Source organism: Acanthisitta chloris, unplaced genomic scaffold (assembly GCF_000695815.1).
Source record: "Acanthisitta chloris isolate BGI_N310 unplaced genomic scaffold, ASM69581v1 scaffold16750, whole genome shotgun sequence".
NCBI lineage: Eukaryota > Metazoa > Chordata > Aves > Passeriformes > Acanthisittidae > Acanthisitta > Acanthisitta chloris.
The window spans coordinates 9,652-23,987 of NW_008652433.1; the positions used below are offsets into that span (position 1 = coordinate 9,652).

At 45.6% G+C, this 14,336-nt stretch overlaps 1 protein-coding gene across 1 annotated transcript in view; it reads left to right on the forward strand.

Moving 5' to 3' along the window:
- The window catches only part of ARHGEF12 (Rho guanine nucleotide exchange factor (GEF) 12), a gene marked incomplete at its 3' end in the record, with an annotated part of 36,477 nt that overhangs the window by 6,994 nt on the left and 15,147 nt on the right, over window positions 1-14,336 (forward strand). The window contains exons 4-16 of the mRNA XM_009077337.1: window positions 4,470-4,568; window positions 5,048-5,097; window positions 5,912-5,969; window positions 6,698-6,876; window positions 7,912-7,989; window positions 8,126-8,245; window positions 8,803-8,937; window positions 10,355-10,426; window positions 11,155-11,247; window positions 11,664-11,774; window positions 12,350-12,448; window positions 13,108-13,150; window positions 13,287-13,392. Coding sequence (XP_009075585.1) covers window positions 5,059-5,097; window positions 5,912-5,969; window positions 6,698-6,876; window positions 7,912-7,989; window positions 8,126-8,245; window positions 8,803-8,937; window positions 10,355-10,426; window positions 11,155-11,247; window positions 11,664-11,774; window positions 12,350-12,448; window positions 13,108-13,150; window positions 13,287-13,392 — 1,133 coding nt within the window. The remainder of the gene's footprint in view (window positions 1-4,469; window positions 4,569-5,047; window positions 5,098-5,911; window positions 5,970-6,697; window positions 6,877-7,911; window positions 7,990-8,125; window positions 8,246-8,802; window positions 8,938-10,354; window positions 10,427-11,154; window positions 11,248-11,663; window positions 11,775-12,349; window positions 12,449-13,107; window positions 13,151-13,286; window positions 13,393-14,336) is intronic.

The following is a 14,336-nucleotide window of genomic DNA, read 5'->3' on the forward strand; positions in this document are numbered from 1 at the left end:
TGAACAGTGTTCTGTGCTGTTGTTCTGAACAGTTTTAAGCCACTGCACCAGTTCAGACACTATATTTTTTGCCCTGACTTTGCATGACTTGTGTTACTGGAAGAATCTGAGGAATGCTGCTTATATGGCATTTGGTATGAAGATCATGGTAAGAACTAGAACTAGAAGTTCAGAATTGCATCCTAGGAGGAATTGCCTTTTTAAGAGGTGATAGTTCTCTACATTTTGTTTCTGAAAATACTTTCTAGCCAGAAAACTTCCCAAATGAACTGAAACCTTTGGACATTCTCAAAACCCCAAGGAGTTTGTTTTTGTTTATGGAATGATTCATTGCAAATCACACTAGTAAACTGCATTTTCCTATTGTGGCCTCATGCCCCCAGGGAGGTTAGAGTTCACAGATCTCAGCTCCCAAGCTGTGTCTGAGCAGAGGAGAAGCTCATGTTGTGTTATGGGAGATGTGCTTCATGTTTCAGAGAATCCCAGGCTGGGTTGGGTTGAAGGGACCTTAAAATCATCTGGTTCCACCCCCTGCCATGGACAGGGACACCTTCCACCAGCCCAGGTTGCTCCAAGCCCTATCCAAGGTTGAACACTCCCAGGGATGGAGCAGCCACAGCTTCTCTGGACAACCTGTGCCAGTGTCTCAACACCTCACAGGGAAGAATTTCTTCCCAATATCCCATGCAACTCTGCCCTGTGGCAGTGGGAAGCCATTCCCCTTGTCCTGTCACTCCATGCCCTGTCCAAAGTCCCTCTCCAACACTCTTGGTGTGCCCCCTTAGGCCCTGGAATGCCAATGGCTCAGGAACATCCATGTGGGCACAGGTGGTTTGAGCCCATCCAACCTGGTTCTCCCCATTCTCTTTAGTGATTCAGGTTTTTAGGATGAGCTCCTGCTCTGTTTGTTGGGGTCTGCTAATGGCATGAGACACTGTCCCAGGTTGCCCAGGGAGGCTGTGGTTGCCCCAACCCTGGCAATGTTTCATTCCAGGTTGGATGAGCCTTGAGCAACCTGCTCTGGTGGGAGTTGTCCCTGCCCAGGGCAGAGGGGTTTGGGCTGGATGGTCCCTTAGCTCCATTTGAACCCTTAAAATTCTATAGCTGTATGAAATTCCCTGTTTTGTTGAATAACTTCCCAGTAGAATGTGTAGAAGAGAAGAAGGTGAACGATCTCTTTACTAGAGAAGCTCTTGGACAATGAAAATGTATCTGACAAGACTCTTAGAGACAATCTCACTGCCATGGGGTGTCACTGACCTCGAAAGGTTTGACTTACCCTTCCCCACATCCCAAATTGGAACAGAGCTGGAGAAAGGAGAGGGACTAGTGCCACCTACTGAAGAGTGAATCCTCTTAGCTTTGCCTGCAATTCCTCTTCCTGACACTGGTAATTTCTAACACTTCAATTTTTGAGTTTAAACCTCCTTAACTCCAGCCCAGAGTTGACTGCTTTGCTGTGCTCCTGCCTTGAGGCTCTCCCAGTGAATCTGGGGAATTAACATCTTCACGAGGAGCAAAAAAGATGAAGATTTATTGTTTCTCCACAGAATTTGATGAATCCACTCAAGACACAAACATCCAGTGTGATTTTGGGTACTTAAAGGATTGATAAGTGATGTTTAATCCCTCCTTGCCATGAAGATATTGTCAAGTGAAAGCAAATGTGGGAATAAGGTTATTAGTGATTTGATTTTGAGGAGTGTCCATGAGGGGTTCAGATCTTGTAATATTCCCTAAGTTTCAGCTGGATAAAGTGAAATAGCAAAAGGAATGAGTCAGGATTTCCATCCAGGGGACACTGAGGGTTGGAACACGAAGGGAGAAAGGTGAATGAAAGGCTGATTGGCACTGGCTAACATGAGCTCTCCAGTGTTGCCCCAAGCTCATACACTGGGTTGAAGTTGGTTTAGTTAGTAGTTGCATGTCCCTCTATGTTCTTGGGATATCCAGGTGTGACAGGAACAGCTCTTGGAAACTTTGGTGTCATTGGGCTCCCAGTGGTTTGTGGCTTTCCTTTCAGTCCATTCCAGAGTGTCTGATGAGGTGTTCAAGGTACCACATGTGGGTTATGAAAACATTGCTGCTCTGCTCTTAAAATTCCACCACTAAGCAGATTTCAAATTGGATATATTTTACTTCAAGAACCAAAAAGTGAGCAGATGGCAGATTTTTTTTTGGGGTTCTTTGCTCATTTTCCCTCAGAACAGAATAAAAGAGGATTTGAAGGTTGTTCTTTTTGGTCTGCCTGCTCAGACAGGGTGTTGTGGTTCTGCAGGGAATGGTGTTTTCTTGAGGAAACTTCAGATAACTTCATTAAAATCCCTGTAAAGCTGCTGTGTGTCTCAGTCAAGCATGATATCTCTCAGCCAGGCCTACCTGAGCTCTCCCTGCATCTCATTTCAGCCTTCTATATTGAGTTTGGAGAAGGGTTTAGTGCCCCTTCCTTATCTGAAGGGAACAACTACAGAGATAAGCAATTATGGAGTAATTTGGGTTCAGCTTGTCTTAATTTCAGTTGTCTCCCCATTCCAAATTTAAAAGGTGGTCTTGGATGGAATAGAGACTTATGGGGGTGAAACAGTTTAATTTGATTGCTCTGGGGACTTAAATTAGGCTCTGTAAAGTCAGTTGATGAGGTGTCACTGCATTGGCATCAGGCTCATGCAAGGAGGAAGCTTAGCAATAGATCCAAGGGCTCTTGGTCCTGGAAAGGAGAGAAATCCAGTGGAAGAGCAGTGAGTACTCTGAGCTCTGCTGTGCCTTTAAACAGGGACAGTTCTGGTGAGTCAAAAGCTTAGTTTAGTGTGTTACTCATGGGGCTGCAGGGCTGGAAAGGAGCTGCTGGGATGAACCAGCACATGTGCTGGTTCCCACACCCCACCCTGGGGCATCATTCTTGGGAAGTGAGACTTGAAGAACATACAGCAGAATGGGAGGTGCAAAGGGGAGAGGCATTTACTGCACTTAGCCAGAGAAAGAGGCTGTGAAAGGTGGAGATTCTCCTCTTGTCTGCTCCCACCTTGTTCCATCAGTGCAGCATGACTTGCTTCTCCTTCACTGGCAGGAGAGGAGTTGCTGGGAGGTGAGACTGTGACCACACTGCTCTCCAGGTGCTGGAACACAACTTTTTCCCCTGCTCCCACTGCTGTTTTCATGTATGCCACACTGGAGGAGAACAGGACTGACTGGGCAGACAGTGTTTTCACTCAAGGCTCCTCATTTCCATGAGAAGTGAAAGGAGCTGCAGTGGTACCAGAGTAATTTAAGACATGAGTATGGCTCCATGCTCTGCCTTAAGAGTTATTCCAGAAAAGCCAGTCTGGCTGGGACAGCATCTTCCCAGTTCCCTGGGATTCCTCCATGCTAAACAAAAGTGCTACGACTTTGATTGTGAAGAACTTCAATCCTTCCTCAGGATACTGGTGTAGGAATTTTGCCTGATGTGGCTGTAGAAATGAGGCAGCAAAGCAGCTGTTGGAATAAGGGTGATGGAAATAAAAGGGCACTGAAAGAAGCATCTTGCAGAGCTCCTAAAGTCGCTTTGGAGGAGAAGAGCTCCATTGTAGGAGGCTTTTTTGCAGATATTTCTAGGAACAGGCTCAGCAATGACTATGCCAGGGCTGCTGCTTGTTTTTTTGTTCTTCCATGACTTCATTTTTAGGTGCCCAAAGTCATAGCCAGCATTTCAGCTGGTCTGAATGCTGCACCTGCTGAGTACATTTCTCTCTGTTCACAGAATAGTGAGTGCACCAGGAAACAAACCAAGTTGCCTTTGATGTCTCACAGCAAGTGAAAGGAGGAGCAGGTCCCACTCCCATCTCCTGGGATTTTGGCCCTGAACTTCAGCATGGCCTTTATTTCAGGAGTCCTTTCAAGATAGCTCAGTGTGGTTTGCCCTTGTTCACTGGTTCTGTGGGATATGCTCAGCTAGACCAGAAGATGCCCCAAGAAGAGATTTTTGCTGAGAATTGGGAGAACTTTTCCTGATATTATAAACTGTTGTAGCCCAACCCCATCACTAGCCTAGGAGATTTGGGACTTGTGTTTTTGGAGTTGGTTGGTGTTGCTGGTGTGGTGGAACACGACAGCTCTGCCGTGCTCTGAACCATTCACACAGACAAAGGGAGATTTTACTCACTGGTTTGTGTACTGCTGCTTTTACCTCCAGTTGTGTCTGGTGTGCCAGAGCTGTCTGCACCTCTGCTGTTGTATCTGTGTGTTGTGTGCAGCTGAAGCAATAAGCTTGACCTGTCTTGCCATCCCATCCCTCTCTATCTTGCCATCCCTCTCTATTTCTGGCCTGCTGCCCTGTTTCTGTCTCTCACATCTTCTCCCTCTCTTGTATTGTACCACTTCCTTTCAGTACCCTGTGATTATCTAGGAGGATAAGGTTTTGGACTGATGCCTAGCTTGTGTCTCTTTGTATTTCTCTTTCTCCTGCCCTTCTCCCCACCTTTCTTCTGCAGGTCTTGTTCAGCGCTGCGTGGTTATCCAGCGGGATGAGAACGGCTTCGGGCTGACAGTCAGCGGAGACAACCCAGTCTTCGTGCAGTCTGTCAAGGAAGGTGAGCAGCAGGATGAAGGAGCCAGAGAGGACCTCAGGGGGTGCATGTGGGTCACCAAAATCTGGGAGAAACTCCACCAATCCTCAAGGTGGGCTGGGTGTAGCTTGGGAATGGGTGTGCGGAGCGTTGAGCTGTTGGGATGTGGTGAATCACCATCACCTCCTCGTTGTCTGGTGGGTTTGGAGAGTGACCTCTTGCATCCAAGGGGAAAGGAATAACTCTTTGGAATGTGGTGGGATCGTGGCATGGTGTAGCCACTGCAAAGTGAGAAGAGAACTGCTCTGGGCTAGATACCCAGAGGCTTTAACCTGATGGAGGCAGAGGGAGCTTGGCTGAGTGCAGGAAGCAGTTTTGCATGTAACTACCCAAGTGTTCAGACCATAGAACCATTGGAATGGGTGTATGGAAAGAGGCTGACACCTTTTTTTTGCTTGGAATGGGTGTACTGAGATTGAAACTAAAGGCTTTCTCCCCTCCAGATGGAGCAGCCATGCGGGCTGGAGTGCAGACAGGTGACAGGATTATCAAGGTAAGGACATTCAGATCACCAGAGAAATGGATCCTTTGTATGAAATGAGCTCTTTGCCCACAAAAATGGGATAGGATACGTCTGCTGTGATGTTTGCATTAGTCTGGAGGATAGAGGAATGGTCTAAGCTTTCATGTTCTGAGGGTACCAGAACAGTAATCACTGAAGTCTCAGTGCTGAGTGTCAGTTCTGGTGTGGAGATCACTCATTTCACAACTTTGTGGGTGAGTTCAGCATCCTCCAAGGCTCAGTATCACAAATGAAATCAAACCAGAATTGGCAGAGGAGAGAAGGAACAGAGAGTTACTCTTAATGCCCTGTAAATGCATAGTCTGCCTGAATTCGTGTTCTTCCTCTAACTGCCTCCAGATCTGTGTTTTCCTTTAGTCCCAAGCAGCTAAGAAATCAAGTGAGTAACTAAAAAGGCTGTAAAAACTGCAAAATGCTGGTTGTGCCACTGACATAGATAAGAGTTGGGATTTCCCCCAGGCCTTTAAATGAATGACTTAAATTAGCTGCCCTGATCTTTTTCTGCCCAGTCAGAAATGAGTTGCTTTCTCTTTTTTTTTTAAATCTGCTTGGTTTTTGTGGTGTGTGTATGTATAGTTTTGTTTTTGCAGAGCTTTGCTCACTGAGACAAACTGTTGGAAGGATAAATTACTTATCTGATAATGACCTGAAAGACATATTAATGGAGATGGGGGAAAAAGAAAATACTATTCTTCTTTCTGGTGCTTATTGAGGGATGTGTGGATGCCTTTGGCTGGAAATCAATAGATGAAAACACTGATTTTTCTCTTCCTCCCCACACCAGGTGAATGGCACTCTGGTAACTCACTCAAACCATTTGGAGGTGGTAAAGCTGATCAAGTGTAAGTAAAGGCAGTGCTTGCTGCTGTCACTGTGCTCCTTTAAAGCATAACAGGCATCACTTGAAAGGTCTAACTACTGCTTGAGCTCCCAAGTGACAAGGCTGAGGTGTAACCATGCCCAGTGCTGGGTGAGGAAGGAGTGTCTGAAACAGGGAAGTGAAACTGGGGTCATTTTGACATCTTTGAACTTAAGCTTCTATAGTTTGTCCTTAGCTGGATGTTTGAACTTAGTATCAAGCCTTGCCTAGGTGCTTTCCCACCTTTTGATTCCACCTTACATTCCACAGCTGTTCAGGCCCTTTTAATCCACATTGCTGGATGAGACTCCTAGAATTGCTAAAGGAAATGTGTCGTTAGCCAAGGCTCTGGAATTGCTAAAGGAAATGTGTCGTTAGCTGATTTTCTTGTACAAGGAGGAAGGTATTAGTGGTTTCTTCCACTCCAGCATATTTTATTTTGTGGTATGAACATATCTATACTGCAGATGTCACGTGCTGGGCTAAAAATTGGGTTGTGTGCTTTGCTAAAGGATGATTATCACGAGTTCCCTGATGTGTAAACAGATCTCAGAGCTGACAGTGCTCTCAGGCTCTCTGCTTTGAGGGAGGAGTGGGAGGAATCTCTGGTGCTGTCTGCAGAGGGAAATGGCAATCAGGCAAAGCATAGAAGCCTAATGAGGGAGCTGAATCTGGTGGTGTGTCTGACCTGTGCCTTGTTGTGTCCCTCAGCGGGTTCCTATGTAGCTCTCACCGTGCAGGGGCGCCCACCAGGGTCGCCCCAGATCCCCTTGGCTGACTCTGAAGTGGATCTAGCAGGATTTGGGCATATGTCTCCCATCATGACATCTCCCCATTCGCCTGGCACGTCAGGAAATGCAGAAAGGATCACTAGCCCAGTGCTTATGGGGGTAAGATTTAAAGCTCTCTTGGCAAAGAATTGATGGAGCAGGGGAAGGAATCATGGAATTACAGACTAGTTTGGGGTTGAAGCCTCAAAGCTCATCTAGTTCCACTCCCTGTACAGTTGCAAGCTGAGTTTGCCTCTTTTAAGGCAGTTCCCAACTGTATCCCACCAAGGAATAAATCCCATTGCTGAACACAGGGAGAATTGAACATGGCATATGATTTATACTACACAGATCTAATGGCACTAGAAGCATCGAGATGGTTCCCATTGCACCTGCTTTGCATTCCAAGCTTAGAGCCACATTGAAAGAGGCCACACAGAAGCTTCCTGGGCCTAGTGGGAGAGGAAGGTTTTCACCCACACATTGCTGGGACAACAGTGAGCAAAATACTTCTCCCTCCAGATCCTGAACAGTGCACAAAGGAGAGGCAAACATGTACATGATGAGAACACACACCAGGAGCACATCTGGGGCTCTGCTGAGAGGTTCAGACAGGGAATAAATCATAGAATCATCACAGAATCAGAATTGTTTGGGTTGGGACCTTAAAGGTCATCTCATTCCACACCCTGCCAAGGGCAGGGACACCTTCCACCAGCCCAGGTTGCTCCAAGCCCCATCCAACCTGGCCTGGAACACTCCCAGGGATGGAGCAGCCACAGCTTCTCTGGGCAACCTGTGCCAGTGCCTCAGCACCTCACAGGGAAGGATTCCCTCTGATTTGTTTAGCTGCTCTTGCACAAATCACAAATTGGAATATTTATCCTGTCCGTGGCCATTTAGGCACTTGGGGGTAAAAACCATTTTGCAAGTGCAAATCTCCAGTCCCATCTGAGGTAATACAAATACAGCTTAAATGTTGTTGGCTACATTCAAAATGAGGAAAGAATGGCCAGGATGGGGTTTGGGAGCTTGAATTGCTTCTTGTGTGACTTTTCAGGTTTCATGTTTAGAAAGTAGATGAGAAAATGGCATGTCCAATTTCCTTCCCAGCTCCACCAGAAACACAACCCTTATTCTCTCTGTATTTTCCAGGAGGAGAATAACATTGTCCACAACCAGAAGGTGGAGATTCTGAGGAAGATGTTACAGAAGGAGCAGGAGAGGCTGCAGGTACTGGAGCTGTGGAAGTAGGAGAGGGTGGAGGAAGGTCTGATACAAAGACAAAGATGTGATAGTGAAAATATGAGCAGTAGGTTGTGGTTCTAAGCTGAGATACTGAGGGAAATCTCACACCCTTGTTTTTCAGTCCCTGCAAGAGGAGTACAGCAGATCTCCCACCACCAAACTGCACAAAGAGATCCAGGAAGCCAAGAAGCACATTCCTCAGCTGCAGGAGCAGTTGTCCAAAGCCACAGGCTCTACTCAGGTAACACAACGGGTCAGGCTTCTCCAGGTGAAAATTCCTGGGGGATGAGGGTGTTGTGGGCAAGCAGGAGATCCCTGCCAGGCCCTGCTGTGCTTGGCCAGGCAAGTTGCACCCTCTGGAGCTGAGAGCTGGAGCTAAACTTGCAGGGACTGTCCAGCAGGGCAGTGTCAGGATGAAATTGGCTTTGCAGTGGCTTTAAATCATCTGGGAAAAAACTTTTTGGGCAGTAAGTGCAAACCATAAGGTGTTTATTAGTCTGCCCATGCCACTCTAAAGAAACCTGTGAAGTCATTCTTAGAGTGGAAAATTAATAACTGGAAGCTTAAAACAGCTTTGGTTTTGCTAAAAATAAATGCAGGTAGTATTATTTTTCCTCTTTTCCCTCTGCCTATGATGTTATAAGTCCTGCAAACTTGGTGTGGTTTTCCTGTTGTCTTCACAGAAGTTTTCTAAGTGATGTGAACAAAGTGGCTTTTAAAGCAGTTGATGTTTAAGTGCTGTCTCTTGAGATATTCTCCTTGCTCTGGGCTGTGTCTCAACTCACTTTATTTTTCCAGGATGGAGTCTTGTCCTCCAGGTCTGTGTCAGAATCACTGCAGATCAGTGAAGGAGAGGCAGAGACTGGGGACTGTGTGAGCAAACTGGATTTCAGTGGTGACAGCCCCTCCAGACCCAACAGTGACATTGCTGATGTGAGTCTCAACAGCTCCAGCACTTTGCTGCTCTACCTTTTTGCCTTTGGTTTCCCTGTGCAGATTCGGGTTGTCCTGTGTATGCTCTGGCTCAGTCACACTCTGCATCACTGCATTAGGCTTCTCAGTGCCCCCAAAAATCTTTCCCTGGCCTTGCATTAGGGACTGGGTGTGGGTTTGGGTTTTCATGTAGGGTTAGATTTCCCTGGCATAATCCCTGGAAGCACAGAAAGAGAGATGGATGCCAGTATCCTCCTCAGAACTCAGATGCCAATTAGAGCATCTTTTAAGGGTATGAGAGTGTTCCAATTGTGACTGTGACTCAGATCCAGGCAGTGGGCAAGTTGCCATGGAAGTGGGGAAGAGCTTTCCTTCTCCCAGATCAGCTTCAGTTATTGCCAGCAGGAAAGGCTCTTAGTCTGTTCACTCATTAGTTATCAGTCTGTGCTCCTGTGCTCTCCCCATTGCAGTGCTTAGTGCCTAATCCTTAATTAAGTCACTATCTGATTAGTGCAGGGGAATTGAGAGTCTGTGCTTGGATTTAGCCTAAGTTTGTTGATTAACTTAAGGATGAGAGAGCTAAATTTGTCTCAGCAGTTGGTAGAAGTGAAAGGAAGGTGGGTCAGATGTGAACATACATGGCTCTGGTTTGAATCATTCCTCCTCCAACTCCAGATCTGACCAGATATCACTCATGTTTCTAGATAATAAATGCTATTTATTCCATTAAATTCATAGTTATCTTCCTAATAAACTCAATTGTGTCCGTTTTGTGAGTGGTGTGAGATCACTGGTGGTGATTGGCACACCAAACATAGAAGCTTTTTAATCCAAAGTGACTTTGAGAAACATAAGGATTGGGGCAATAGGAACCTTTGGAAGCTGAACAAGAATTCCAGAGTTCTGCAGCTGGGGTGGAGTGACCCCATGGAAAAAGAGAGGCTGGAAAGCAACAGTTTTCCCTGGGAGGATGGTGAGACACTGGCACAGGTTGCCCAGGGATGATGATGCCCCAACCCTGGCAGTGTTCACAGCCAGGTTGGATGAGCCTTGAGCAACCTGCTCTGGTGGGAGGTGTCCCTGCCCAGGGCAGGGATTGGGGCTGGATGATCTCTAAGCTCCATTCCAACCCCTTCACATTTATGATTCTATGTTTTTCCCAGCTTGGCTGTTACTCAGTGTCACCAACTTTCTTACCAAATCTCCTTCTGCATTCAGTTGGGGTTTTGGGTTTTTTTTTGTTAACTCTGCCTGTAGGTCACACATTTCATTCTGGTTTTTCATACCTCAGTTGATGACCAGTTCAGTCTGTGAGAAAAGAGAAGTTTTGGCTCTTGTGGCTGCAAAACTCAGTGTGTAGTTCTCACTTTCCTGCATTTACTGATACTCACCAGACCTGAACTTCCTCCTTTCCCAGAGTCCTCGCAGTGGCCTGAAGGAGAGAATTTACCCAGATGAGAGCCCAGAAAAGGCTGAGCTTCAAGACAATGTGAGTACAAATCATCAAGTGTCACAACAGCATCTTTTGTGATGGGCCCATTAAAACCTTGCTGCTTCCCCCCTCGTTGGAAATGGGGCATGCAGGAACTTTGCTTTAGAAAAGGCAATTAAAATTGTGCAGGGAAAAGTTAATTAGCTGAGGAAATGTTTATGAAGCTTAAGAGCAAAGTCATTTAGAGGTAAGAACTATATAATGAGCAGTAAAGCAGCTGGGTCTGAAATAGGTAGAGAGTTGGACATATTTCATTCCTTGAGTCCAGCAGGGAATGAAACAGCATTTTTGGGCTATTTAGCCGTTATGAAGTGGCATTAGCAGCACTGGGAAAAGTGGAACTCAGCAGGGAGTGCAGATCTGTCTGAACATATCATCCCTAGGATGACTTCTCCACTATTTCCCCCTCATCTCCTTGTTTTTCCAAAGTGAAAAATTTCCAAATCTCTCCATTTATCCCAAGATGGCATTTGTCACATGCCATGGTGTGTCATGTCTGTGCATGAGGTCTTGAATCATCTGCTTTGATGTTTGGGAGTGTGTGGAGTTGGGGGAGGCTTTGGGAAGGGATGTCAGAGCTGCCAACCTGGACAGGGTTGAGTGGAGACACATTGGTTTGGAGTAGGAGAATAAAAATGGTAGTAATAGCTCTAACTTGGTAAAATAGGTTTGCTGTGACAAGAGACTAACAGCACTTTCCTTCCTTCCCTTGTGACTGACTCCAGGATTCCCAGTCCAGTGTTGGAAGTCCTTTATCCCGAGTGGGGACTCAGATCATTGGAGCAGAGGATGATGACTTTGACACAGAACAGGAGCAGGTGGGAATGACTTTCAGCCTCAGCCACTCCTTTTCCCTCTCCCCCAGAACCCTGCACCTCTCAGCCCAAACCACAAGTGCTCCAAGACTTGTTTGTGTTGAGCAGTTCTTGTACTGGGAAACAGGAATTAGGGAATGGGATTCCTGTTATTGCTGCTGCTGCCAAAGAGAAACATTTGGCAGGATGATGTGCCAATGTGCCATCTTTGAGGCTTTCTGTTCCTCTTCCAGAACTTCCTTTCTACAAATTAATTTGCCTCGTTTCATTCTCTTCTGCTTATTTAGTCTCTGTTAAGTTCTGCATCATTGTCACAGCAGTAGAGCTGCTGTGGCTTTTGACATACTTATTCTGAGTTATTGTAGCTGTCCTTGCTTTATCTTCCTTGAATAATTCAGATTTCCCATGTGTCTCCACAGATTAATGGCCAAGGCAGCTGCTTCCAGAGCATTGAGCTCCTAAAATCTCGCCCAGCTCACCTGGCTGTTCTCCTGCATCATGTGGTGTCTCAGTTTGATCCTGCAGCACTGGTAAGATGGTCTGGAATTGTTCCCCTGGCACAGAGAAGTCTTAACCAGATAGTACCAGGGTCTCCTTGTGGTTGTGTGACATTGTCAGGGATGTGGCAAGGAGAGAAATGTGGGTCTTGTGCAGGCATGAGGGTGGTCGTAGAATATTAAGGGCCCTTCAGATCCTGGAAGGTGCTGTGAGATCCCCACACAAATCAATCTCTCCTTTATCTCCTCAGCTAGATGGAGACACATGAACTTTTCTCCCTTATATTTAGCTGTTCACAAACAAGTATTTAGCTCTTGAGAACCTTTCATCCCACCCTAAGGTCTTAGAATCTTTGGAGTTGGAAGGGACTTATGAAGATCATCCAGTCCAACCTTTTGGTGATGAGATTAGTCCAATCCAGTCCAGCTCTAAGGTGTTGGGATTAGTTGTCTGCTGGGAAGGTCTATAAAACTATTAGAGTATCTAGGAAGACTTTCAATCCAGAAATGCTGAGTTTCTTGCAATATTTGAGAGCCATCTTAGAGTTAGGAGTGTTGGAAGAGTTCTCATGGTCTCACTTGATTTCTTGCCCTCGTGTTCCCCACAGCTGTGCTACCTTTACACAGACCTATACAAGCAGACCAACTCCAAAGAGACCAGACGTGTTTTCCTTGAGTTCTACCAGTTCTTCTTGGACAGAGCTGCAGTAGGTTCCAACCCTTTCCCTCCTTTTCAAGCATATCTCCCAAATTCACTTCTACCTTTCTCCTCTTACCTGAACTGGAAAAAATACTAAGGGGTTAAAATCTTCCATAATAAAAAGTTTTGAACACAATAATTTTGGTAATGATTAAAAATAGCTTAATGGAATTTAATAATAACTTAATTGAAATGTTTTTGTTTCAGAGTTAGCAGTGAGTGCAGGGAAATGAATGGTGTGTGGCCTCGTGCCTGATGAGACAATAAATCACAGGGAACTTGTTGTCTGGTAGGGGAAATAATTTAGTGGTAGTTAAGCTCTAGCTGTTCTGCATTGCCTTTTCATTAATTAGGCTAATAAGTGCTGTAAATATTGGTGTGGCTGCTACAAGGAGTGGGAAATTTTATGTATCTGTTGAGAAGCCTCAGAAATTCTTTACTGTCATGGATGGGACTGGGACATAGTGGAGCAGAACTGATACCACATGTTCATAATTAAACTCCAGGGATGAAATTACCCCTGGGAAATGCAATATAGAGGAATTCTTCCTTTAATACTGTCAGGTGGGTGATTGTGGCTTTGGGATTTCCTTGCCTGGTTTGTCCTGTGGGTTTTATTGGTGCTGTTTGCTGTGTGTGTTCTTTAGCCTCTCTTTTCTCTTGCAGAACCTCAAAGTTCCAGTTCCAGACGAAATCTCCTTGGAACTAGGTGAGATTCTCTTGCCTTGGGTGTGTGTTTCTGTAAGGGAAAGGCACAAGGGAACTCTTGGATGGGGAATGACTTTATTCCAAGGTGGACAGAACTGTTCTCAAGAGAATAACTCCTGAACTTCTCTGGCTCACAGACAGGAGAAGACCAGAGCTCCTTCCTGAAGAGCTTCACCGCCAGTTCATACAAACTATGCAAGATAAAGTTTGTCCAGAAGTTCAGAGGAATCTGGAAGATTTCAGGTAACAACACTTGTCTGTGTGGTTGTCACTTAATTCATACCTAAGTCAGTGTGGTCAGTGCAGGAGAAACCCAAACCTGAGGGACAGAGTAATTCATCTTGGACTGAGCAGAAAGGTATGACTGGAGAGGAGCTCCAGGTCACCCCATGACCAACCCTTGAATGGATTTTGACACTGTGCTACAACTAATCAACTGCAAGATCAGTTTTGGAGCTTGGATTCTTCATTCTTAGAAGCCATTTCAGATTAGAGTTTCAAATTAGATGTTAGGAGAAATATTTTCCCTGTGAGGGTGTTGAGGCACTGGAATATTGCCCAGGGAGGTGGTGGAGTCACCATCCCTGGAGGTGTTTAAGAGGTGTCTGACACTGGAGGATCTGGTTTAGGGATTCCAGCAGTGAGAGGCTCATGGTTGGACTTGATGATCTTAGAGGTCTCTTCCAACCTTGATAGTTCTATGATTCTCTTTGAGGCAATTTCAGGGTGTTGTTTCTTAGGTGCTGTTCTCTAAATCCTTCCTCATTGTGTTTCTAATCAGCTTATATATTCTTTTTTCTCATTTGCCTGTTTTCCTTCCCTCTTCCCTTTGGGCAAAGAATAATCCACTTGACAAAGTTGTCATGAGCATAGAATAGAACGTGATAATTAATTTGCCCTTTCATGTGGAGTCGTAAGAGCTCTGTACCAACAAGAGACATTATACCAAGGCAGTGTTCAATAATGGACTTTTTCAGACCTAAAAACATCTCAATTCAAGTAGATGCTTTAAATCTACAACCTGAGCTGTGTGCACAGGAGTTGGCTGCAAAATAGCTACTTTTCCTTGGCAGCTGCAATGTGTCTTAACCTTCGCAGTGCTCAAAACCAGGTTGGATCAAGCCTTGAGCAACCTGCTCTGGTGAGATGTGTCCCTGCCCAGGGCAGGGTGTTGGGGCTGGATCATC